The 23,768-nt window shown below is 39.4% G+C and overlaps 1 protein-coding gene across 4 annotated transcripts in view; it reads left to right on the plus strand.

Moving 5' to 3' along the window:
• DICER1 (dicer 1, ribonuclease III) overlaps positions 1-23,768 on the plus strand; it is a 52,760-nt gene that overhangs the window by 14,677 nt on the left and 14,315 nt on the right. The window contains exons 6-24 of one of the 4 annotated variants that reach the window (XM_081908565.1): positions 471-601; positions 1,903-2,037; positions 3,304-3,464; positions 3,756-3,924; positions 5,754-6,226; positions 8,228-8,360; positions 9,339-9,581; positions 10,716-10,870; positions 12,382-12,514; positions 13,265-13,340; positions 14,480-14,619; positions 15,725-15,904; positions 17,012-17,225; positions 18,016-18,169; positions 18,592-18,774; positions 19,264-19,369; positions 19,838-20,013; positions 21,166-21,946; positions 23,203-23,358. In XM_081908565.1, the coding sequence (XP_081764691.1) occupies positions 471-601; positions 1,903-2,037; positions 3,304-3,464; positions 3,756-3,924; positions 5,754-6,226; positions 8,228-8,360; positions 9,339-9,581; positions 10,716-10,870; positions 12,382-12,514; positions 13,265-13,340; positions 14,480-14,619; positions 15,725-15,904; positions 17,012-17,225; positions 18,016-18,169; positions 18,592-18,774; positions 19,264-19,369; positions 19,838-20,013; positions 21,166-21,946; positions 23,203-23,358 (3,899 nt within the window). Of the gene's footprint in view, positions 1-470; positions 602-1,902; positions 2,038-3,303; positions 3,465-3,755; positions 3,925-5,753; positions 6,227-8,227; positions 8,361-9,338; positions 9,582-10,715; positions 10,871-12,381; positions 12,515-13,264; positions 13,341-14,479; positions 14,620-15,724; positions 15,905-17,011; positions 17,226-18,015; positions 18,170-18,591; positions 18,775-19,263; positions 19,370-19,837; positions 20,014-21,165; positions 21,947-23,202; positions 23,359-23,768 lie in introns of those variants that run through there. The other 3 variants (XM_081908566.1, XM_081908567.1, XR_014167765.1) reach the window with 3 other exon arrangements.

The raw sequence follows: 23,768 nt of genomic DNA on the forward strand, positions 1-23,768 counted from the left end.
AAACTGTACCATAAAATTAGTGGGTAATACTATAGCATTTTCAAATTAAGTAGTACCATAATTTTATAATGTTAATTTTGTATTAAGGTGTTATAGTGTTATACTACAGTTAACACTATACTACAGGAATGTTAATTCTGGTCCTAACCAGTTTCTTTAATTAAAAAAAGAAAGCATGGCCACCTAGCACTAATTAAAAGCTTGTTTAACACCCCCCATGCCAAAACTTTCTTTTGAAAGTAAAATGTTTTGTTGGGTAAAAATAGAAGAATTACAGAGAAAATAAAGATGACAATGATTGTTTGACTGCATTTTATGGATGCCCTGTAAAATGTGAGTGAATGAAGCATGACAATCACACACTAAATGCTTGCTATGGAATCACCCCTATGATTGCATGTACACAGTTGGAATCCCATTTCAAAGTAGTTGCTTTGCTGCCTAAATTCTACTTTTTCTTCCCTATACAGCAAACCAAGTTGCTCAGCAAGTGTCAACTGTTAGGACGCATTCAGATCTCAAAGTGGGAGAGTATTCAAGTTTGGAAATAACTGAAGCATGGACAAAAGAGAAATGGAACCAAGAATTTGCTAAGTATCAGGTAAGGCAAATTAATATACCATGTTGTTGTTGTTTAGTCATTTAGTCGTGTTCGACTCTTCCACTGCCTCCCGCAGTTTGGTCAAACTTATGCTGGTAGCTTCGAGAACACTACTGTCGTCCCCTTCTCCTGGTGCCCTCAATCTTTCCCAACATCAGGGTCTTTTCCAGGGAGACTTCTCTTCTCATGAGGTGGCCAAAGTATTGGAGCCTAAGCTTCAGGATCTGTCCTTCCAGTGAGCACTCAGGGCTGATTTCCTTCAGAATGGATAGGTTTGATCTTCCTGCAGTCCATGGGACTCTCAAGAGTCTCCTCCAGCACCATAATACAAAAGCATCAATTCTTCGACGATCAGCCTTCTTTATGGTCTAGCTCTCACTTCCATACATCACTACACAGAAAACCATAGCTTTAATATACCATAAGCCCCTGCAAATTATAAACCAGTGTCATAGTTTAAGGTTTTATTGTTTTTAGGATGATTTGCAAAGTCTCCACCCCCATTGTTCTGCCCGGACACTGAGGTCCAGCACCGAGGGCCTTCTGGCGGTTCCCTCGCTGCAAGAAGCCAAGTTACAGAGAACCAGGCAGAGGGCCTTCTCGGTAGTGGCACCTGCCCTGTGGAATGCCCTCCCCCCAGATGTCAAAGAGAAAAACAACTACCAGACTTTTAGAAGACATCTGAAGGCAGCCCTGTTTAGGGAATTTTTTAATGTTTAACAGACCACTGTATTTTAATATTTTGTTGGACGCTGCCCAGAGTGGCTGGGGAAACCCAGCCAGATGGGCAGGGTATAAAATGCTATGGAGGTCATCTGTAGGCATTTCATACCTATATTCCAGTACTACCCCAGCCCACTAAAAGATGAGCACAACAGTAGAGACTACTTAACCACTAAAAACCTGGGTAGATTAAAATGTTTAGCATGGCTCCTAAAAACCAGTACCAGATGTGTTTTCCTGGGGAGAGCATTCCACAGATGGGGAGTCACTACTGAGCAGCATGTTCAAAAGATTTATACCCCACTCTTTAGCCAGAAAAGCTCCTGGAGAGGCTCACAAGTCTAGCTTGGTCCTTAGAGTAGATGGAAATGGAATATTGTATTTCAGTTGAGTGGCCTTTGGGCTGAATTAAAATGCACTTCACTTAATGTTGTCTCAGGTACAAGTGAATGGTCAATTGTTTGTTTTAACCTACATTTTGTATAGAGGGAAGAATGAATGCTTAATTTTTATTAATGCTGTCTAAAAATCTTATAAAATAACATTCAGTTTTTTTCTTGCATCTCTTCATATTTCAGGTTCTGGTAATGACCTGTCGTGTCGCTTTGAATATTTTAAAAAATGACCATTTATCCCTGTCAAACATTAATCTTCTTATTTTTGATGAGTGCCATCTTGCAATTCAGGATCACCCCTATCGAGAAATTATGCAGGTAGGTTGTGACCCGTCTATATAGCTTTAACCACTGACAAAACAAATAAGTAGGCAAACTGAAGAGTTTGCATATGACGCATTAATATTTAGCTTACCTTGGCATTTATTAATTTTTATCCATTTTTGGACTGGCCTTCAGATTACTCTCTAAATTGGGGGTATCCACCTCCCCCTTGCTTCTAGAATAAATGAACAGACCATAATAGGCAGCACTGGTTGAAGTGTGTGCTTTCCTGTCGCCTTGACTTGCATTCCTACCCCCATGTGGGCACTGTGGCTCACTCAGTGTACACCAAGCCTCCTTCTCTGTATTTCTCTCATTCTCGTGCCAGCTGCTTTCACTTGAGGAAATAGTTCTCCCACTTGCCAAGGATTGGGGTGGAGGGATTGCATTTCTTTGCTCATCAGATGCTGCAAAGTGACTGGGAAAGGAAAGGAACGGAGCCAGTGCAGACAGAATGGTCAATAATAAACTATTTTTGTCCTCAGTGTGCAAGGATAGTTGTGCCTGTTACATTTTGAAGTTCTCTTCAGTCACCGCCGACTGTAATGGTTAACAGAGTCAGAAGCCTGCTCTAAGTTTTGGGAGGCTAATGAAGGTGGAAATGGCCTGAATAAACATGTTCCATTAAGGAGGTCTAAAAGTGGAGCACTAGATGCTGTTTTAAATGTTGGCAGGCTTCCTTGAAACTATCCAGTGAACGAGGTGGCAGAAAATTTGTGGTGACCTCTCATTGCCAAATGTTAAATCAGAAACATCAGGAGAGCTTACTAAGTAGCCATTACATTGCACAAATCAATGAACCTGGGCTTGCACCTGATTCTGCAGAGTTCTTGGGCTTCCTCCTTTGGAAGCATGCAGTTGAGGGATTGAAGCTACATTAATTTTCTCTTATTTAGGATCACATGACCTTTAGGACTTCAAAACTGTTACCCTACTGCACTAACTTGAAAAGTTGTTGTTTAAAACAAAAGTCCTGTTACTTTTAAATATCAAAATATTAGAAGGATCAATTCCAGTTCTGGGGTCACCAGGTTTATGTGTGTGAGGCATGAACTCTTTTTTTTTCATCCCCCCTGCAGGAGTTCAGTAAGCCTCTTCTCTCTTTCATTCTGCTCCTCTAGGATTTGTGTCATGCTGGAAAAGAAGGTGCAGAATGCCACTGTTCGCCACTGGGATCCTTTTCTTGATTTGGATCCCCCCCACCCCCACCCTACTTAAGAGCAAACCTAACCTTGCGGGTTATTCTGGTTTATTTTTCAGCTTTGTGAGAGTTGTCCATCATGCCCCCGAATTTTAGGATTAACAGCTTCCATTTTAAATGGGAAATGTGATCCAGCAGAGTTGGAAGAGAAGATTCAGAAATTGGAGAACATTCTAAAGAGTAGTGCGGAAACTGCAACTGATTTAGTGGTTTTGGACAGGTACATTTTGTTATTTTTGAATTTTGTGTTGAATACCATTCATAAAAAAATTACATTGGAAGAGGTGACTTGATATCTACATGCTTGGTGTGCTGCTGTTGTTGTTTTAAATAAAAATCTAAACACTCAATGGCATTCTTTAAACCTATTTCAATAAAGTAAGGCCAGGTTGAATTTGTATTCTGCTGTGCAGCCCATATAGCTTTTTAGAATTGCCAAATCTGTAATTGTGCCATTTAAACAGCAGTTTAAAATGTGGCTGACAAGTTTGTTTGTTTGTTTGTGTTAAAGGTATACTTCTCAGCCTTGTGAGATTGTGGTAGATTGTGGACCATATGCTGACAAAAGTGGGCTCTATGAAAGGTTGTTAACGGAGCTGGATGATGCACTTCACTTTCTGAATGATTGCAACATATCTGTACTGTGTAGAGAGAGAGATTCTACCTTAATTTCTAAACAGGTATGGGCACATTATTTATCATTGTTTCTGCATTGCTTAACTGCAGTTTGGTCTAACCTCTTAATAGAAATATTTACTGCTTTCTTCCAGAAATACTGCCACTTTTAAATTATTCGTACTCATTATTAAGACAATCAGTTTGGAAAGGTAGCATACATTTTCAACTACTTCTCCAGAAGATCAGACTTTAGTACTTCAGCCAAGTATGGGAAAGAAAGTGCACTTCAAATAATGACCAAGTGGTAGGCAGGGGACTGGGGTCACTCTTGATGCTAATTTGCTCAGTACCACAAAATTTTACATGTCTTAGAATCTGTCCCTTATTTTACCTAGTCTGAGATTATTTTATGACATCTGAACAAATACACAGTAGAAACTTTCCAAGATTTTCCCTACAAGCAGCTTGTACTTGAGCGAGAAAAAATAGTTCAGACTGTGATCTGTTTCAGTCATGAACTTGCTTTATGAACTTGTATATTTCTAATCTGCACACCTTCCTGGGTGTTCCAATAGTTTTCCTTGGCATATTGAACCAGTGTGACACAATGAGTTTCGGGTTCTGTTATGGAGGCATACTGTAGTTTGCAGTAATGATAATTTGTGCAGTTTGGACATCAAGATAAATTACGGTTAGCGCATAATATCCTTAGATCATGCTGCAGGTGTACTGATTTGTTTTATCCCACTTCACCCCCATGGTGTTTCCATATTGCTTACGAAACTAACAAAATTGTGAAAGCTATTTTTAACTAGCAAAGTGAAAACACATGGGAACAAATTTCAGAATCTCTAGATGAACCCTCCTTCGTGTGTCTTACCTAGAACTGCAGGTTCTTCACAAAGTATGGTAACAAGTATTGATGCACAATTCTGTAATTGCTGCCATGTCTCTCTGCTAAACCTTTAGCATTCAGAATCTGGTCAGCTATCAAACCAGACCAATGTGTGATTTAAAAAAACAAAATCCCAGGAAAATGTAGCTATCCAGTTCATTCCCTTCCTTTGTTGCATTCTGAAATGATACTTATCTGGAACAGTAATCCCTTTATAGTGGTACCTCAGGTTAAGTACTCGTTCCGGAGGTCCGTACTTAACCTGAAACTGTTCTTAACCTGAAGCACCACTTTAGCTAATGGGGCCTCCCACTCTCGCCACATGATTTCTGTTCTCATTCTGAGGTAAAGTTCTTAACCCGAGGTACTATTTCTGAGTTAGCAGAGTCTGTAACCTGAAGCGTCTGTAACCTGAAGCTTACGTAACCCGAGGTACCACTGTATATATCATTAGTTTATCTACAAAGAAGCAAATGTGCATTGCGGTTCTCCCCCCACGCTCTAAATCAGAGGTCGGCAACCTAAGGCCCATGGGCTGGTTCCAGCCCATGAGTTTCCTGGCATGGGGATTCCGTGCTTTTTTTTTTTTGCGGCGCCATTTTTTTTCACGCCGTGGGGACCGACTTCTGGGTTTGAAGAGCGCTGGAAATAGTGTGTGCGCACGTGCACAGGCGCTTCTCCGTCCAGGAAGTGCACCGGAAATAGCGAGTGCGCACTCGCACGGGTGCTCCTCACCCGGAGAAGCGCCCATATACGTTATTTCCGGCTCATTTCCGGGACGGAGGGGCACATGCGCACACGCTATTTCCAGTGCTCTTCCGACCTGAAATAGCTTGGGCGTGGGCATGGATGCTCCAGCCCACCGAGAGGTCTGCCGGGGAGTGGACCGGACCGGCCTCAAAAACCTTTGCTCTAAATAATAGTTTGCAGGCTCAGTGTAAGCTGTGTCGACTGCTACAGTGCCATACCAAACTGATGAATTTAATTTGTTTGCAGATACTGTCAGACTGCCGAGCAGTGTTGCTTGTTCTGGGACCCTGGTGTGCTGATAAAGTAGCTGGGATGATGGTGAGAGAGCTACAGAAGTACATAAAGCACGAGCAAGAGGAGCTGCACAGGAAATTTTTATTGTTTACAGATACTTTCCTAAGGAAAATACATGCACTCTGTGAAGAGCACTTCTCACCTGCCTCACTTGACCTGAAATTTGTAACCCCAAAAGTAATAAAACTGCTTGAAATTTTGCGTAAATACAAGCCCTATGAACGGCAACAGTTTGAAAGTGTTGAGTGGTATAATAATCGGAATCAGGATAATTATGTGTCCTGGAGTGATTCTGAGGATGAGGACGAAGATGAAGAAATAGAGGAGAAAGAGAAAACAGAAACTAATTTTCCTTCTCCCTTTACTAATATTTTATGTGGAATTATTTTTGTGGAAAGAAGATACACAGCAGTTGTTTTGAACAGGTATGATTTCTTTTTAAAAAATATAAAAAATATTGTGAATTGCAAAAGAGCTAATTGAACGCTAATCTGGAATTATTATAGAAGAAATATGTCCAAATGCTCATGAAGCCTGCTAGTTTTTGCAAATATATGCAAACCACACTTCATAAAAAGGAGAAAAAGATGGTCTATATAGCCACAACATAACGTAAAAACCCGTAAGAATTAGTAAAAGCAACTTCTAAATTTATTTAAATGATTTAAATGTAGTAAGGCTATGTGGAATATGCAGTTATCAACTGTTTAAAAGCTCAGGATAATTTTTAATAGAATTCAGAAGGTTTTTTTACCACAAATACCAGGCACACAAGCAAAGGTGATAATAGAAAGAGTAATAAGAGAAAGGCACGTATGTATGTATGTATGTATGTATGTATATAGAGATAAAACAACTTCCACTTTTCTGCTTAAAAGTATACTGACTAGTTTTGTGTATTGCCACAATTCATGTCCTCTTCATAAACGGAAAAACTAAAGCCTTGTTAACAGAAACAAATTTAATATGGGCTGCTTTATGGTACACAAGATATGTAACAAAGCAACAACTAAAACAGTAAATAAATAATGAGCAGATTACTTCTACTTACAATGAAGTTTTATGAAGTCAAACTAAATTATTAGTTTGGGGGGAAAGTTGCAGGGAAAATGATACTGTGTAAAAATTTATTTGCATAAATTTTTCCTTAAAAACTGGGTTTATTGAAATGAGGGAGGAAAGGAGTCAATTGGAAGTGTTCATTATGATTTAAAAGAATTTTACTTAAGATCTTTGTATTTCATAAGACTGAACTTTTCTTTCATCTTTGAACCAAAGGCCACTGCAGGGGGGGAAAAGAGCAGTAGAAAATTCCACTCTCTCTATTTTTATGGGGGGGCGGGTAGGAATGACAAACTTTTCATTTAGTATCTCTGTTTTAGCAATCGCTTCTTATAAAATGCTTCTCAAGATATGAGGATTCCATATTATATACATGCATACATGCCATCTTTATAGACATACAAAGCCATCTGATCGGCTGTATAGCAAACCATGTGACCGTATGTGTTCCGGTACAGTGGTACCTCAGGTTAAATACGCTTCAGTTTACAAACTCTGTTAACCCAGAAATAGTGCTTCAGGTTAAGCACTTTGCTTCTGGATGAGAACAGAAATTGTGCTTCTGCGGCGCGGCAGCAGCAGGAGGCCCCATTAGCTAAAGTGGTGCTTCAGGTTAAGAACAGTTTCAGGTTAAGTACGGACCTTTGGAACGAATTAAGTACTCACCCTGAGGTACCACTGTACTTCCCACTGAGGGATAAAATTAGTTGCTGGCAAGAGAGAGCAAGAAAGGAAAACACTTGTAATTTCCTTGATTTCTCTGCCAAAGAAAAGAGAAGCAATGCTGTGAGTGAATATACGGCAGCAGTCTCCTTCATAGAAATGTAGGGCATAGGGCAGGGCAAGGTCTGGCCATGGCTACTTGTAGAGGCTGTTGGAACCACAGGCCACTTAAAGCATGAGGGATTTCAAAACAGAATCTTCCCTTCTCAAATGGGTAATGTGTAAATTAAGCCAGTGGAAGCTTATCATCAGAATGACTAAATCTAGGAACAGGTTTCCAAGAGAATAGGAATTTCCTATGGATTGCTTTTCTCAGAAATAAGAACCTTGGTTTTGCTGCATGGTGGGGTTATGTGACGATCAGTCCCTACTAAATTGGCACTCACTATTGGGACTTGTTAGATATAATATTTTCTGTTCTAGACTTTGGGACCATTAAGAATACATGAACTAAATGTTCTTGATGTTCTTTTATTCTTCAAAAGTAAGGCTGTCTTTCTCTGTGTCGGGTATAAAAGCACTGGAGGAATTTATTTTAAGAATTTTAAATGCAAATGCCACCTTGATATCAAGAAGTTGATTAGCTTACATTTTCTCAACTATTTTCTCAACTACTTCCAAAATGTGTATAATGTGTTTAGGTTGATAAAAGAAGCTGGCAAACAAGACCCAGAGCTGGCTTACATCAGCAGCAATTTTATAACTGGACATGGCATTGGAAAGAATCAGCCCCGTAGTAAACAGATGGAAGTAGAATTCCGAAAGCAGGAAGAGGTAACTTTAATGAAAATAATTGTACAAAAATGCTGTATAGTTGCTTAACCTTTAGAACCTTTGCAAAGTCCAGAGATTCTGCATCTTACAAATTCTGCATAGTTCTTATAGATCAATATGTAGAAGCACACAAGTTTCTGAAGCAAACCTGAATTTTAAAACAAAAATGACATACAACAGCTGGCTGAAATTGTACTGCTTATGAGCTAAGGTTTATGTCGTGAAAATACTACAGAATGAAAAATTTTATTCCTGGTTTAAAACTTTAGCTATTTTTCAAAATGTTACTTTGATATCAGATTTGCGGTCTCTGTGAAGGTACTGTAAATGCCCTGTTTCTGAAATACTGATACAGTTTTAGTTCTTTTTGTGTGTGACACACACAAAATGAAATGCAAAGAAAAATGCAACTTTTTAAACAAAATCATTTTTTTCCCTAAAAGCAGCGATAAAATTTAACAGACTGGGTCCCTCCTCCCCAGAAAAATATAACGGGCTTTAGTTTTACACTTTTGCAAAAGTGTGCCAGCCTGCTTTCAAAGGTGAATAATACCTTTTTTAAGAAGGAATAGAACAGCACATCATCATGGAATTCTTTGGTGTCCCCCACCTCCGTAAGACCATATTCGCTGTGTGATCTGATTTCCATTGTCTGCATCAAAGACTTCAAAACCAGTGGGTTTCTATCAAAGGCCTCTTTGTGATAAAAATAGTGTATCGCTTATAGGGCTGTTATAATATTTACCTTGTTAGTATGAAGAAGAGCTGAAAGTATTCAAATCCCAATTTTTTCTAGTAAGCTGTTTTTGTAATTACAAAATTATTTTCTGGTTAAAACCTGTCTTTGCTAACTGATGGCTTGTGAACGAATTTGTACACTTGATTATTGAATTCTGAAGTATGTATTAAACTTTTGTCAAGCTGATGATTTAATAACTGATTGGTCTTAGATATGTATCTTCTTGGTTGCTTTTGTAGGTACTTAGAAAATTTCGAGCACACGAGACCAACTTACTAATTGCAACTAGTATTGTAGAAGAGGGTGTTGACATACCAAAATGCAATTTGGTGGTTCGTTTTGATTTGCCCACAGAATATCGTTCCTATGTGCAGTCCAAAGGAAGGGCCAGGGCACCTATCTCGAATTACATCATGTTAGCAGATTCAGACAAAATCAAATGTTTTGAAGAAGATCTTAAAACATACAAGGCAATTGAGAAGGTATGTGGCAAAAGAGAATGAGTAACAAAAATAAAAATTGCTAGACACTCAAGCAGAAAGAAAAATGGGGGAAAGGGTCCTTGGCCCCAATCAAAATACTGTTCTTAGAAGAAATATGGTGAACCTGGGCTGAAGCAGATTTAAGGGCTGGAGACTGGGGAATCCAAGCTTAATTGAAAATTATGCCTTGAAAAATGATAGGAGGAAGTGACTAGGGCAGAAGGTTTGAATATCAATTGTTAGGAAGGGTTGGAAAAGCTTCAGGAAGGACTATGTAGGGCCTAGTGAGTAAAGTGGGAGGGGTGGGTTAAATAAAAATTCAGCCCCTGGGTGCCTCAGGGTCTGAAAAAGGATCTGGCCAGCCTTTTCCCCCAGGCCTACTACATAGCAGATGAGTAAAAGGATGGAAGACTTCCCCCCCTTCCTTAATTTAGACAAATATTCCAGGTATGAACATTCATTTGAGACTCCCACCTCCATTTCTGTTTTCACTACACCCTGTAACAGGTTGCAAACTTCCCACAAAATGTACTGTTGGCCAATACTGATTCAGCCCCTTCCATTTGTGATGCCCAGGGCAAGTGCCCTCTTTAAAAGGTGGTGGGGGTAGCTAAAAGTGGCAAATCAGTTATTGGAGCTAGTCAGAAGATACAGTATGAGGAGGTTGTAACATAGGCTAGGGCTTAGCCGCAGCTGCTTAATACAGCTCTAGGTAGTTTCTCTCTTCATTTCCCCACATTCTTATACTTATTTATTTAAGTGTCTGGGAAAAATCATTGCAGTTTTGAAAGGTTTAGTCTGCCATCTTGATTCAAAGTCATGTCTAATTGTATAGACAGAACAAAAAAAATTCCTTCCAGTAGCACCTTAAAGACCAACTAAGTTAGTTCTTGGTATGAGCTTTCGTGTGCATGCACACTTCTTCAGATACACAGACAGTATAGACAGATTCTGTATAGACAGAATCCAGCTTCTTGATATTGGGAACCAATTGATATTGCAAAATTTGGCTATATTTTAAGAGGTATCAAAATGCCTGGAGAACAGGAAAAAAGAGACATTAAACTTTGCAAAATACATAAATCAGTTCTGAGTTGCATAGAATTATCATTCTGTCATATGTATATTTTAAAGATCCTGAGGAACAAATGCTCAAAGTCTGTGGATACTAGTGAAACTGAAAATGAACCCATTATAGATGACGATGATATATTCCCACCATATGTGCTAAGACCAGAAGACGGCGGTCCAAGAGTCACAATAAACACTGCTATTGGGCACATTAATAGGTATGAAATCTATTGGTGTTTCAATTTTGACATAATTTGCTGAATTTCTAAGACAGCCTGCTTTAGCCTGAGGGGAACTGTCTTTAGATCTGAGGAAATTGTTCTGGTAGTGCTATGGATTCCCTTTATTAAAAAAAATAAGGCAATCAAATCTTTTAAAATATTTATTTATATCATCATTAGGATACTCATGCAGAAGAATGTTTTAATGGTACAGAAGAATCTGCTTATGTTTTAAACCCCCCTATAAGGATCAACAAGTATTGTTCCATGAACTTGAAATTATTCCTCTTAGGGAAGCAACTAATCATACCAGTTACCAGTTACCCTGCTCTCTTGCTATGTAATCTTCCACTCAGCGTGGCTCACTGGCATAAATAAATGCTGACCAGTGTATGTCTTACACAGCAATCCAAAACCCCTTTGTGCTGGGTTGGAGTTAGAGCCAAGCACTAGTGGGTGGAAGTTCTGCTGGTAGGATACTTTCTGGCTGCAGACAGTGGACAGACCTCAAATTTGATTAATCATTGCCTTTCACCTACCTTACCCATGCATGGTGCTCCCTTACTCTTAAAGGTAAAGGGACCCCTGACCATTAGGTCCAGTCGTGGCCGACTCTGGGGTTGTGGCGCTCATCTTGCTTTATTGGCTGAGGGAGCCGGCGTACAGCTTCCGGGTCATGTGGCCAGCATGACTAAGCTGCTTCTGGCGAACCAGAGCAGTGCACAGAAATGCTGTTTACCTTCCCGCTGGAGCGCTATCTATTTATCTACTTGCACTTTGACGTGCTTTCAAACTGCTAGGTTGGCAGGAGCAGGGACTGAGCAATGGGAGCTCACCCCGTTGCGGGGATTCGAACCGCCAGCCTTCTGATCGGCAAGTCCTAGGCTCTGTGGTTTAACCCACAGCACCACCTGCGTCCCCCCCTTACTCCTAGGACACTGTTTATTTCTGTAACACTTTCTGGTGTACAAATGTTCTACTAAATCTCATTTTTAACTGAAATTGTAAGCAGAGAATCCAGTTTAATTCCGTTGTTAAAGCTTAAGTAATTGTTCTCACTGTATATTAGAACTTCTCTGCCCTTAAGCTCAATTTGTTCCCACTCGATGGCTGTCAGATAGTTATTACTGTTCATCCTTAACAGCAATTCCAGTTGAGGACTCTGAGCCTTGACTTTTAAAATATTGGCTCCTCCTTCCCCATTCATTTCTAGTGTCTGATTTTTTAAATGCCCACTCAATCCCTGACCTTTCCTTGTTTAGCAAGAAGGTCTGAAAGGGGCTTATAAGTACATTCAGCCTCAATTGTGTTCAGCTGAACATTCAGGTTTCCTGTAGACTTCTCAAGAAGATCAGAGGTGGAGCAGCTGCAGGGATGTTGGAAGCAGGGCTAGCATGTGATGCTCACTTTCCCCTTCCCAGAGTAAGCCCAATGCATTATTTTAAATTCTTCAGTGGCATGTTTCTTTCCTAGAATAACTTAATTATCTTTAATCTTGTGTTACATAGGTACTGTGCTAGACTGCCAAGTGACCCGTTTACTCATCTAGCTCCCAAGTGTAAAACTAGAGAACTCCCTGATAACACATTTTATTCAACTCTTTATCTACCTATCAATTCTCCTCTACGAGCATCAATAGTTGTAAGTATTTCAGTTTATTTAGGTTACTTTATGCTTGGAATATGTTCAAACTTCTACTTTTTTCCATTGGCGTTGGTTTAAGATAACACTTTGCTGTAGTGCTTATTTTGCAGGCCTGCTCTGCTTGGCAGCTTGATCCCATGGATTTGCCATAAGCTCGATAATTGGTGCAAGCAGCGAATTATGCTGCATCAGCTAAAACTATCAAATGGGGCACAGTTGACTATTCTAAACACTGTAGAGCATAGAGCCCAAAATAGGAAGTGAGAGAAGATAATCTTAATCTTTCTCATCATCCTGACTAGACTAGCATATTAAGACTTGAATCAACTCATTGGAAATTGCATAGGAAGTGCTTCATTGAGCTGGGTCCGGGCCCAGTTTCTGTTAGCAGCTGTCTCAGCACAGAGCTTTTGGAATCTAAAGGAAAATATATTATTCCTTCATGTTCAGTGTTCACTTGAAATAATCATCTGTGGTTTGGTATTTATTATACAGTAAGATCCCATGTATCTTATTTGCTGCTGCATGAGAAAAAAATTAACAACTTGTGCTGGTAATCAAATTTTTATCTATTCTATTTAGGGCTATGTGTTTTTAATGTGATTTCATTATTATTTAAAGTGTCCTTTGCATAGGAGCTGTTCTTGTGTGTGACTTGTGCGCGCACGCATGCACACACACACACACACACACACGTATGAGAACATATTCTTCCTTTAATATAATTGGTTCAAATTTTTTTTCTAGGGTCCTCCAATGAATTGCACAAGATTGGCAGAGAGAGTTGTTGCTCTTATTTGCTGTGAAAAATTGCATAAGATTGGTAAGCATATTTGAAAGCGAGGAACATTTATATAGTCATGAAAACCTAAAGGATACAATTTTATACTTTTTTATTGATATGCTTGTCAACGCCTACATGTTTGCTGCCAAAAACATTTCATGCAATTGTGGAAAGCTACATCATTGGCTGCAGGGAAATAGGATTTGGAGCCAAAAACATGTGAGTGGAAGGCCACTCATACAATGCTGGTTTCCCACCTCCTCCTTTATGCAGCCCCCATGTGCCCACCCCTAACTCCTGAGGGTCACTTGGAAGGTATCTCAGCTTGATATTCCCCAATTCTTTCCACCAGTTGAAACTCCTCTCATCTCACCCCCGCTGTTATGGAGATCCTCTGCAGCTTTTTTGTTGTTGTAGTAAATATTTTTTATTGATTTTCATAGATGTCACTACATTTTTAATATATACAACTAAACATAATTATAACTCTCCTACACCACCCCATTTTTGCCAGCTGTTGCAGCTTTTTTGAGACTATTGGGGTTATCGTCAAGACGAGAGGCCATGCCATTTGCATGAGTGGACTTCCACCTTTACAAGTCTGGATCCCAGCCAATATGTTGGGGAATAATGCAAACATGTGTATTGGAAATAAAGCCCAATGAACTTGGTGGGACTTCATTCTGAGTAAACATGAATAGGATCATGCTGAATATATTACTTTTAGATGCTTAGCGTTATAGATTGGTCTCTAAACAATAGCATTTAACAAAAATAGTGTAGCATTTGAGAACGTTTAAAAGCTTTTTGTCGGTTATTTAAATTTAGGCAGCTTTCACCAAGCCATTGGTGCAGGAAATTGAGTTCTCTGTCACTTCCAACAAAGGATTATTTTTAATTCTTTTGCATGTACTTGGAAAGATTTTTTTAAAAGCAACCAAAAAACTACATTGCCTTAAACGAATGAGGAATTTAAGACCTTTCATTGGCAAAGAATATAAGTTGCTTGTGGACTGACTGCTGATTCTTTGTTACTGAGTTCACTGAAATGTCACAGTTCCTCAACATTTTTATCATAGGTCTTATAAAAGTTCCCCCCGGCCCCAAAGGGATAGATATTTCCACATTTTATGAAATATAATTGGATTTATAACTTGTTCTTTATCAATGCATTTTAGGTGAACTGGATGATCACTTGATGCCTGTTGGGAAAGAGACAGTGAAATATGAGGAGGAACTTGATTTGCATGATGAAGAAGAAACCAGTGTTCCAGGAAGGCCAGGCTCTACAAAACGAAGGCAATGCTACCCTAAAGCTGTTAGTATAGTTCTGTGCCCTCACTATGTGTGACTGTGCTGTGGTGTTGAACCATGTTTGCTTAAGATTCTTCTAAGTTGCATAGCAGAGGCAGGATATGAATAGACTAACCCCAAGGTCCTACAGGAATGTTTTGCAAACAATAATTCCCATATGTTTGGGGAAAGGAGTCTTGATACTCTACCACGGAGTAATAGATACTATGATCACATAGGCTAAGACACCAAACTTTTTCCATTCAGATCTGGGGGGTGGCGGGTGGAGAAGGAGATTGAGGGAGGAAATAGTTTTGTATAAAGTTTTATATTGTGGACACTAATCTGACATTGTGGAAAATTAATACTTTTTGCTTCATTTAAGAATGTATAGTACTTTTTTATATTTAAACGACAGCAGAGTAACGAAAGGCAGGCTGCTACTTCAGGTTTTTGCTTGTGTGATTCAAGACAGGGTTTGATGGCACATGTTGGAGCCTCCTCATTTAAGCTAAGTAGATGTAGGACTAATTAGTGCCTGTGTGAAAGTCTGCAGAAAGCCAGAGAATGAAGCTCTGACTTCTGGCGTGCAAAATACGTGCTTTAGCACTATGCTACAGCCCTACCCATAAGTTTTATGATGTAGTAAAGTCATTTAGCCTTTAACGCTTAACAATTCCATCTTTTAAATGGCTGCTAATGAACTTTTTTATTACAAGAACAAATGTATTCATACACTGCTTTTTATGCCCCCGTGTGCAGCTAGAGTCCTTGCAAAGACTCACCAGTTGTTTGGATCATGTTCATTTTGCATGAACATGCAAAATGCCTAGAGTTCATTCCATGAGTTATTTGTTCCATTCTGCTGCGGTTTATTTGCAGATTTATTATTTTACTGTTGTTGTGGCAGAACACTTGTAAGGGTAGAAATTATGCACATTGTGGAACAAAGATGTCTGATCTTCTTGTTTTGCTTACACTCAGGATGCAGACTGAAATGTCCTAATGTCTTTTCCATTTTAAACTACTTGTGTACAAAGATAAATTTATAAGTAAAAAAATAAGTACAAAAGTAATTCATAAGGGAACTTTTGATTTAAAAATAAATTCATTTTATTCTATACCTATAGATTCCAGAATGTTTGACGGATAGTTATCCCAAACCTGACCAACCCTGTTACCTTTATGTAATTGGAATGGTATTAACTACCCCTCTACCTGATGAGCTCAACTTCAGGCGGCGAAAGCTATATCCTCCTGAAGATACTGCAAGATGTTTTGGAATACTGACAGCCAAACCTATACCTCAGGTAGTAAACTTGTGCTTGTAGTCTATCTAGTCTGCTTTGAGATGTTGCAGATTTGGAAGCAGGTCATTGTGTCACATAACACATTCATATTCATGAAACAAACTTAATCATTTCAGTTTAGTTCACTACAAATAGTTTCCTCAATCATTCCAGCATAATTTATCCTTTCAAAGCTCAGAGCTTTTTGGTATCTGTGGCTTTCCATGTCGCAATCCAGTGGCTTATAAAAATGACTTGGAAATAGACAGTGGTGGATTTATTAAATGTAAAGAACCCCTGGATGGTTAAGTCCAGTCAAAGGCGACTGGGGTGTGGTGTTCATCTCGCTTTTCAGACCAAGGGAGCTAGTATTTGTCCACAGACAGTTTTCCAGGTCATGTGGCCAGCATGACTAAACCGTTTTTCGCACAACAAGACACCATGACGAGCGGCAGAGTGCACGGAAACGCCGTTTACCTTCCCTCTGCAGTGGTACCTATTTATCTACTTGCATTGGTGTGCTTTCAAACTGCTAGGTTGGCAGAAGCTGGGACAGAGCAACGGGAGCTCATCCCATTGCACAGATTCAAACTGCTGACCTTCCGATCGGCAAGCCGAAGAGCGGCTCTGTAGTCTAAACCACTGAGCCACCCACATTCCAGGTGGTGGATTTTTAGGTATGCTCTACTGAGCCTCCCCGCCCCCAACTTGTTTAGTTTATATTGTTAGCTGAGAGGATACCTTTGAAACATGACTACAAGCAATTAATGGTGCTCAATGAATTTTGGTATTTTAGCTTGTTGCATTATTTCCACTCTTCATTTCTCCTACTTCATGATTAAAGTCAGTGGAGGCTGGTCCATTAGATAGCCAGGGCATAGCCCTGCCAAGTGATATGCCAAGCAATTTTTAAAAAGTTTTTCCCAAAATCTGAAAGCCACACATACCCTTCCATAATCCATTTGAATTTAGAGATGCTTGGAAGGACATTTCTGTCCATCAGTTCTCTGCACCACTTGTCTTCAGGTAGAAAAACTATGCATAAATAGTTGCACATTAGCACTTTGGCCAGTTCTTTGTTGGAACAATCTCATATTGACTTGTCTTTCCCCCCCTTTCTTCACTCAGATTCCTCACTTTCCTGTGTATACCCGCTCGGGAGAAGTGACCATATCTATTGAGCTAAAGAAATCAGGATTCACTTTGTCTTTACAAATGCTTGAGTTGATCACAAGACTTCACCAGTACATTTTCTCTCACATTCTTCGGCTTGAGAAACCTGCACTAGAATTCAGACCTACCGATGCTGATTCAGCCTATTGTGTTCTACCTCTTAATGTTGGTGAGGAGAAGACTGTTGCAAATATTAATTTGCTATTATCCTTTTTGTCATTATTATGCATCCCAGAAGATCCCATGGAAATTTAAAAATCATTATTAAAAACAGTTAAAACAAATTATACTCAGAGGAACACACACCTCAGGTATCAAAGGACAGGGTAAAGAAGTAGGTTTTGAGAGTTCATTGAAAGCTGTATAGTGAAGGTGCTTGGCGCACCTCTAAGGGTAGAGAATTCCACAACTAGGGTTTTTTATATGTATATACAATGGGTTGGATCCATCTGCATGCAGAAGGGGTTTTCTGCTCAAGTGAGGGGCATTGTACAAGAAAAATGAAATAAATCCAGCTTTGTTCTTCCACTTGCACTTAAAAACAGGATATTTAGAACTGTTGTAGAAGCTACCCCTTACATCACTTCAGGCACTCCTGTGCAGAATCTTGTGCATATGTTTGCATTGGCTAATTTCTATTCATTCTTTGTATCCAGTGAATTGTTCTGTTTATTTTAGATTCACAGTTTGAGAAAAGGGTAATGGTTATAGCAGGGATAACCATCTTGGTGCTCTCTTAGAAGTTGTGGGCTGCAGAATGCCCTCCAGATGCTGTGGATTACAACTATAGTTCAGCAAGAGTCCTGTGATACTAACAGATCTATTGCAGCATTAAGACTTAGTAGGTTTTGCTACAATAGGTAAATCGATGATGTTTGGGAATGTACACAAGGGGGTTTGTTTTTTTTAAAAAAATATGTTTTGACAGCTAAAACAAATAATTTTTTCTTTCTTTCAAGTTGATGGCTCCAGCACTTTGGACATTGATTTTAAATTTATGGAAGATATTGAAAAATCTGAAGCACGTACAGGCATTCCCAGTACACAGTATACAAAAGAGACACCTTTTATTTTCAAATTAGAAGACTACCAGGATGCAGTTATCATTCCAAGGTGATTATACTGTGTGTTAGAGAGGAACCAGTATTTGTCAGCTGCTAATATTTCATAGATATAAACACGGTTAAAGATGCGTAACCCTGGCTTACAGGAGCTCACCTCCTGATATGCAGGAGAGTCTACAAGTAAAAAATAATATGGTTAATGAAATAATAAAATAAAATTAAAACCAATAAAATTCTCATTGGCACAGATTACTGGATGTGCCCAGAGTAGCCCTTTGTGTCCTGGCCAGTGCTTAACTATTTTGATAAATCCAGTCATTCCACTCAGCATTAATGGAAATACATTTTATTTTGGACTTGCTTGTGGTTGCATAGTAGGACTTCTTTTCTAATGTGTAACTTCAGGTCATGTTAGGGAACCTGTTCAGCAGAACATTTGACATTGCAACCCAAATATCTGCTTCTGTCTAGGTATCGAAATTTTGATCAGCCTCATCGATTTTATGTTGCTGATGTCTACACAGATCTTACTCCACTGAGCAAATTTCCTTCCCCAGAATATGAAACTTTTGCTGAATATTATAAAACCAAGTATAACCTTGACCTGACCAATCTCAACCAGCCATTGCTGGATGTGGACCACACATCTTCAAGGTAAAGAGGGTTTTGATAGCTTAAAATAGTTCTACTTTGTATTGTTTCAATATAGTCAACGTGGGATCTCCCAAGGTTTGCAGAAGTGCAATAAATTGGCTGCAGAATGCCATATGTTTGAGAGAGGGTGGGGAGAGAGAGAGATGGGCTGGAAAATGGGAAGGGGAAGAATAGAATGTAACGCTTGGAATCCAGAACAGCTGCTCTCCGTGCTGCAATATTTTGCTGCAGGCCCCACTTGTTAAATAAAATTGAAATTACTTTTTGCCTGAAATGCATTTGGTGGTTCCTGCTCAGGAGAAACATCTGGGGAATTTCAAGGGAAACAAAAATAATTTCTCTTAAGTCTGGTAACATATCTAATATTATTTTCCCACCTCCCTGGTTTTAACATCTTTTAATCAAGCTTTTCCTCGCACCACTTTCCAGGGTGAAATGCAAAGTTATACTGCATATTTTAAAGAACAGCCCTTCCCATTTTCTCTTTAGACTTAATCTTTTGACTCCTCGTCATCTGAATCAGAAGGGGAAAGCTCTCCCATTGAGTAGTGCTGAGAAGAGGAAAGCTAAGTGGGAAAGTCTACAGAACAAGCAGGTAATGATGATTTTCCTATTTTATGGTGTTCAGCACCTCTTTAGTACCCTAAAATGGGCTGACTAACCACTTTTGGTCCGAGGACAGTATTCACTTTTGCTCCAACCCTCTGGAAGCTGCATCTCACATATGCTTTTGCACGTCCCGCCCCCCCCCCCCCAGCCAAGTTATGCACTCCTCCACTTAGATTATCTGAAGAGAGGCTGTTTCCCACTCCAAACTCATCAAATGTTCGATCTGATGAGTGGAGGGTGGGGTGGGAGTCTGCAACTCTATCAAGGTGTTGGGCTTTTATCCTTCCCAGTGCTGTATATTCTCCCTTTTGGCTGCTGTTGTCAAAATTAGTTTGGTCTTGGGGAAGGGGGTAGGGAAAAAACCTTGGTGGGAAATCAGGCCCTCGAACAGTCGGTTGCAACCTGTGCTCTGAAATATCGAGAGACTAAAGGCAAATTTTATTCTTTATTAAAGATTCTGGTTCCAGAACTCTGTGCTATCCATCCTATTCCAGCATCGCTGTGGAGAAAAGCAGTTTGCCTCCCCAGCATTCTTTATCGTCTTCACTGCCTTTTGACAGCCGAGGAACTCAGATCCCAAACCGCCATTGATGCTGGTGTAGGAGTTAAGTCACTTCCTTCAGATTTCAGGTATTGGAATACTATAGTTTATCTCTATAAAGTTATGTTGCATAGTAGTCTGATATTTTGCCATTGCTATGTCCTCTGGTAGCTTCTCATTTGCCAAAGGTGTGCCTTCCATATGTAGAAACCATCTTCTGTTCTTGGAAGGGCTATTAATACACTTCACACCTAATATGTTGTGCAATAATTGAAGCTAAATTCAAACATAATGCTCTCCATGCACAAGCATGAGATGTATTATATAGCATGCCTCTTATAGCACTATGCAAACTCTTCCTCTGTAGTTGTGTCTTTGAAGGATTTTTATCCCATGTATCCACCAAAAAAGTATTCCAGAGCAGCTTACCAGGATCAATAAAAAGACTATTCCTAATCCCAGGCTTTATCATCCACCTAAAAGGCATGGCAGACGGAAAAGGGAATTGGGTGGCAGGGAACTAACTTAGGCACTTAGTTTCAGAATTCTTATAGTAGCATGTGGCTCACGTATTTGTAGAACAGTGCAAGCAACTATATTGTTCCACTTGTGGTTCTTTGGATTTTATAATCAGCATCTATCAAAAAATGTAGATATCAAACTGTTATACTATGGCCACTGACCAGCATAATGAAGTGTTACAGCAGGATCAGGGGTGCCAACTTGAATAAAAAATTGGGGTGGGGGGGAGGTAAGCCCCGCCCCACATAATCACAAGATGCAGCATACACACACCATTTGAATCGCAATGCCCATCAACTTTGCGGGGGTCTGACCTCCTCAAATATTTTATGGGGGGAGAGGGTTATTAGCCCCTAGAAGTTGGCTCTTATGAGTGGGATCTTCCTCTTTTGCTACTAGGAGTGGCTCAATTCCTGTTCAGGAGCTGGCTTGGAATGTGAGTTCCCAAAGAAGTTTTCAGTTTGGGCTATTTGGGTGTGTGATTGTTGTAGGTAGATGGAAAGTACCTATGTTTTGGCTCTGTGCCTTATTTATTTAGTTAACAAAATTTATATACTGCTTGATTGTCATAAAACCTCTAAACTGTTTACAAGAACAGTTAACATTATCACTAAAAACAAAATCAATGAAAACGCTTTCAGATAATTAACATTTACAGTAAAAAATAATAATCACATCAGCATCTATCTGCATGATTAATCAGTGAATTTATTTTACAGATATCCTAACCTGGACTTTGGGTGGAAAAAGTCTATTGACAGCAAATCCTTCATCTCTGCTTCTAGCTCTTCTGTAGCAGAGAATGAAAATTATTTTAAGCACAGCGCAATTGTAGTCCCTGAAAATGCTGCATATCAAGGTGCTAATAAAACCTCTTCTGCAGATAAGCATGACCAAATGTCTGTGAGCAACAGAACATTGATTGAGTCACCTAGTAAACTCCAAAATGACGTCTCGGTAGAACTGGCAACAGTTAATGGTGTTTCTTACAATAAAAATCTTGCCAACGGCAATTTTGACTTAGCTAGCCGAGACTTTTGCCAAGGAAATCAGCTAAATTACTCCAGGCAGGAAATACCTGTACAACCAACTACCTCGTATCCTATTCAGAATTTATACAACAGTGAGAACCAGCTCAAGCCCAGCAATGAATGTACTCTACTGAGTAATAAATATCTTGATGGAAATGCTAACAAATCTACCTCAGATGGATGTCCCAGAATGGCCCTGAACACCAGTGCTTCAGATGCTTGTGATCTTTCAAAGGAAAGAATGGATTCTGTAACAAGCCCTTCCAAGGGATATTCCTCAAAAACCCTTGGCCCAAACCCTGGTCTCATTCTTCAGGCTTTGACTCTCTCAAATGCTAGCGATGGATTTAATCTGGAGCGTCTTGAAATGCTTGGTGATTCATTTCTAAAGCATGCCATCACTACATATTTGTTTTGCACTTACCCTGATGCTCATGAGGGACGCCTGTCGTATATGAGAAGCAAAAAAGTGAGTAATACTTCCATGATCCTTAACTGTTCCAAAAATAATAAGTCCACATACTGGATGGAAATGGATGGGTATGCCAGTAGCACTGTAATGCACAGTTTTCTAAGAACTTTAGCCTCTGAATTTATTTATTTGTTAGCATGATTTTTGTATTATTGTGGTTTTATATTACAAACCACCATGTGATCCTGGGATGAAGGGCAGGATAGAAATATGCTGTGTGGAAGGACCATAGCTCAATGGAAGAACACCTGCTTTGCATGCAAAAATTCCTACATTTCAATCCCTAGCATTTCTACCTTGGGAGAGACAAAAACCTGGAGATCAACTGCCAGGCAGTGTAGACAGTATTTAACTAGATAGACCCAGTGGTCTGACTCCACAAGGCATCTTTTGATGTTACATAACCAATGCTAGTATAAATTAATAGGGATTTCTAAAGGCAAGCAGCTTTATCATCACTGAGAAGGGGCAGCTGAATATATCTGTCTAGGGGCAGCTAACCTTTCCCCACACCTGAACAACTCTCCCTCCCTTTAAACTTCCCCCACCTCACCCCTTGTTGCTCACCCCAATCTGCAGAAGCACTTCACACAGTGATTTGCATGATTAGGGATTGCCCAAGTTCTTAGATTAGAACTAGAGAGGGAAATAGACTTTTATCTATCCACTTTCTCTACACCATACATAATTTCACACACCTCAGTCGTGCCCCTTACTCTCCTTCTTTTCCCCTAAGCTAAAAATCTCCAGATGCTGTAAACACTCATGGGTAAATTGCTCCATCCCCTTGATCGTTTTGGCTGCCCTTTCCTCAACTTTTCCCATTTCTACAATATCCTTGTTCACCAAGAATTTTTCTTTTTGAATCAAGTGTGAAACATGATAGCTTACTGTTCCTGATTTCAATAAAAGATACAATGCAAATGTTAGGAGCATGGGATTTTGACTTATATCATGTCACCCTAAACTTAAGAGCAGCTTTGTTTTGTCCTCATTCCTTGTCCTTCACACGGACTGTATATTAACTTTTTTTGGATAAACCATGAATAGTAGGTAACAGCCCATATCTGAGCATAGTTGGATAACAATTATGTGTGGGGTGTGTGTTTAAATGCTGTGATTTTGATATATATGGGGGAAATTTACCACGAAATTAAGCTTATAAATGGAAGTTTTAAATCAAAGTTTGTGTTTACTGTGTTCTCAGAATTATTGATTGCCTATAGATTATGATAAATTCTTTTTCTTTAAAGGTCAGCAATTGTAACTTGTATCGTCTTGGAAAAAAGAAAGGGCTTCCTAGTCGCATGGTGGTATCTATTTTTGACCCGCCTGTCAACTGGCTTCCTCCTGGTTACATAGTAAACCAAGACAAGAGTAATACAGACAAATGGGAAAAAGATGACATGGTAAGCCTTTGTTGAAATAAATGTAAAATTGAATGTCTTGGTGTATAAGTATATCATTACAAGTGAAACAGGCAAATGGGGTTTCTGCTTCTTATCATACTTCAGCAGACTATCACCTACTACATCTTTGTGTTTAACTCCTCTTAAACCACTGCTTTAATTAATAAAAATAGAGAGTAAAGTGATGTTGGAGCACTAACAAAGGGCAATTTGTGGAAATTGGTTCACTAATAAAGTGGAAAAGAACAGAAATACTTGCAGTGAAAATATACTGTCACTATTTTCCTTGGCCTGCTGTTAGGAAACTCTTAATGTCCCTCAGGAACATTTATCTCTTTGCTATGAATGAACATGAATACTCATGAAAAATAAGGTTTTTTTAAAATCTAGATGGCCTTTTTACCTTAGTG

The sequence above is a fragment of the Podarcis melisellensis genome, assembly GCF_964234715.1.
Source record: "Podarcis melisellensis genome assembly, chromosome: 1".
Classification (NCBI taxonomy): domain Eukaryota; kingdom Metazoa; phylum Chordata; class Lepidosauria; order Squamata; family Lacertidae; genus Podarcis; species Podarcis melisellensis.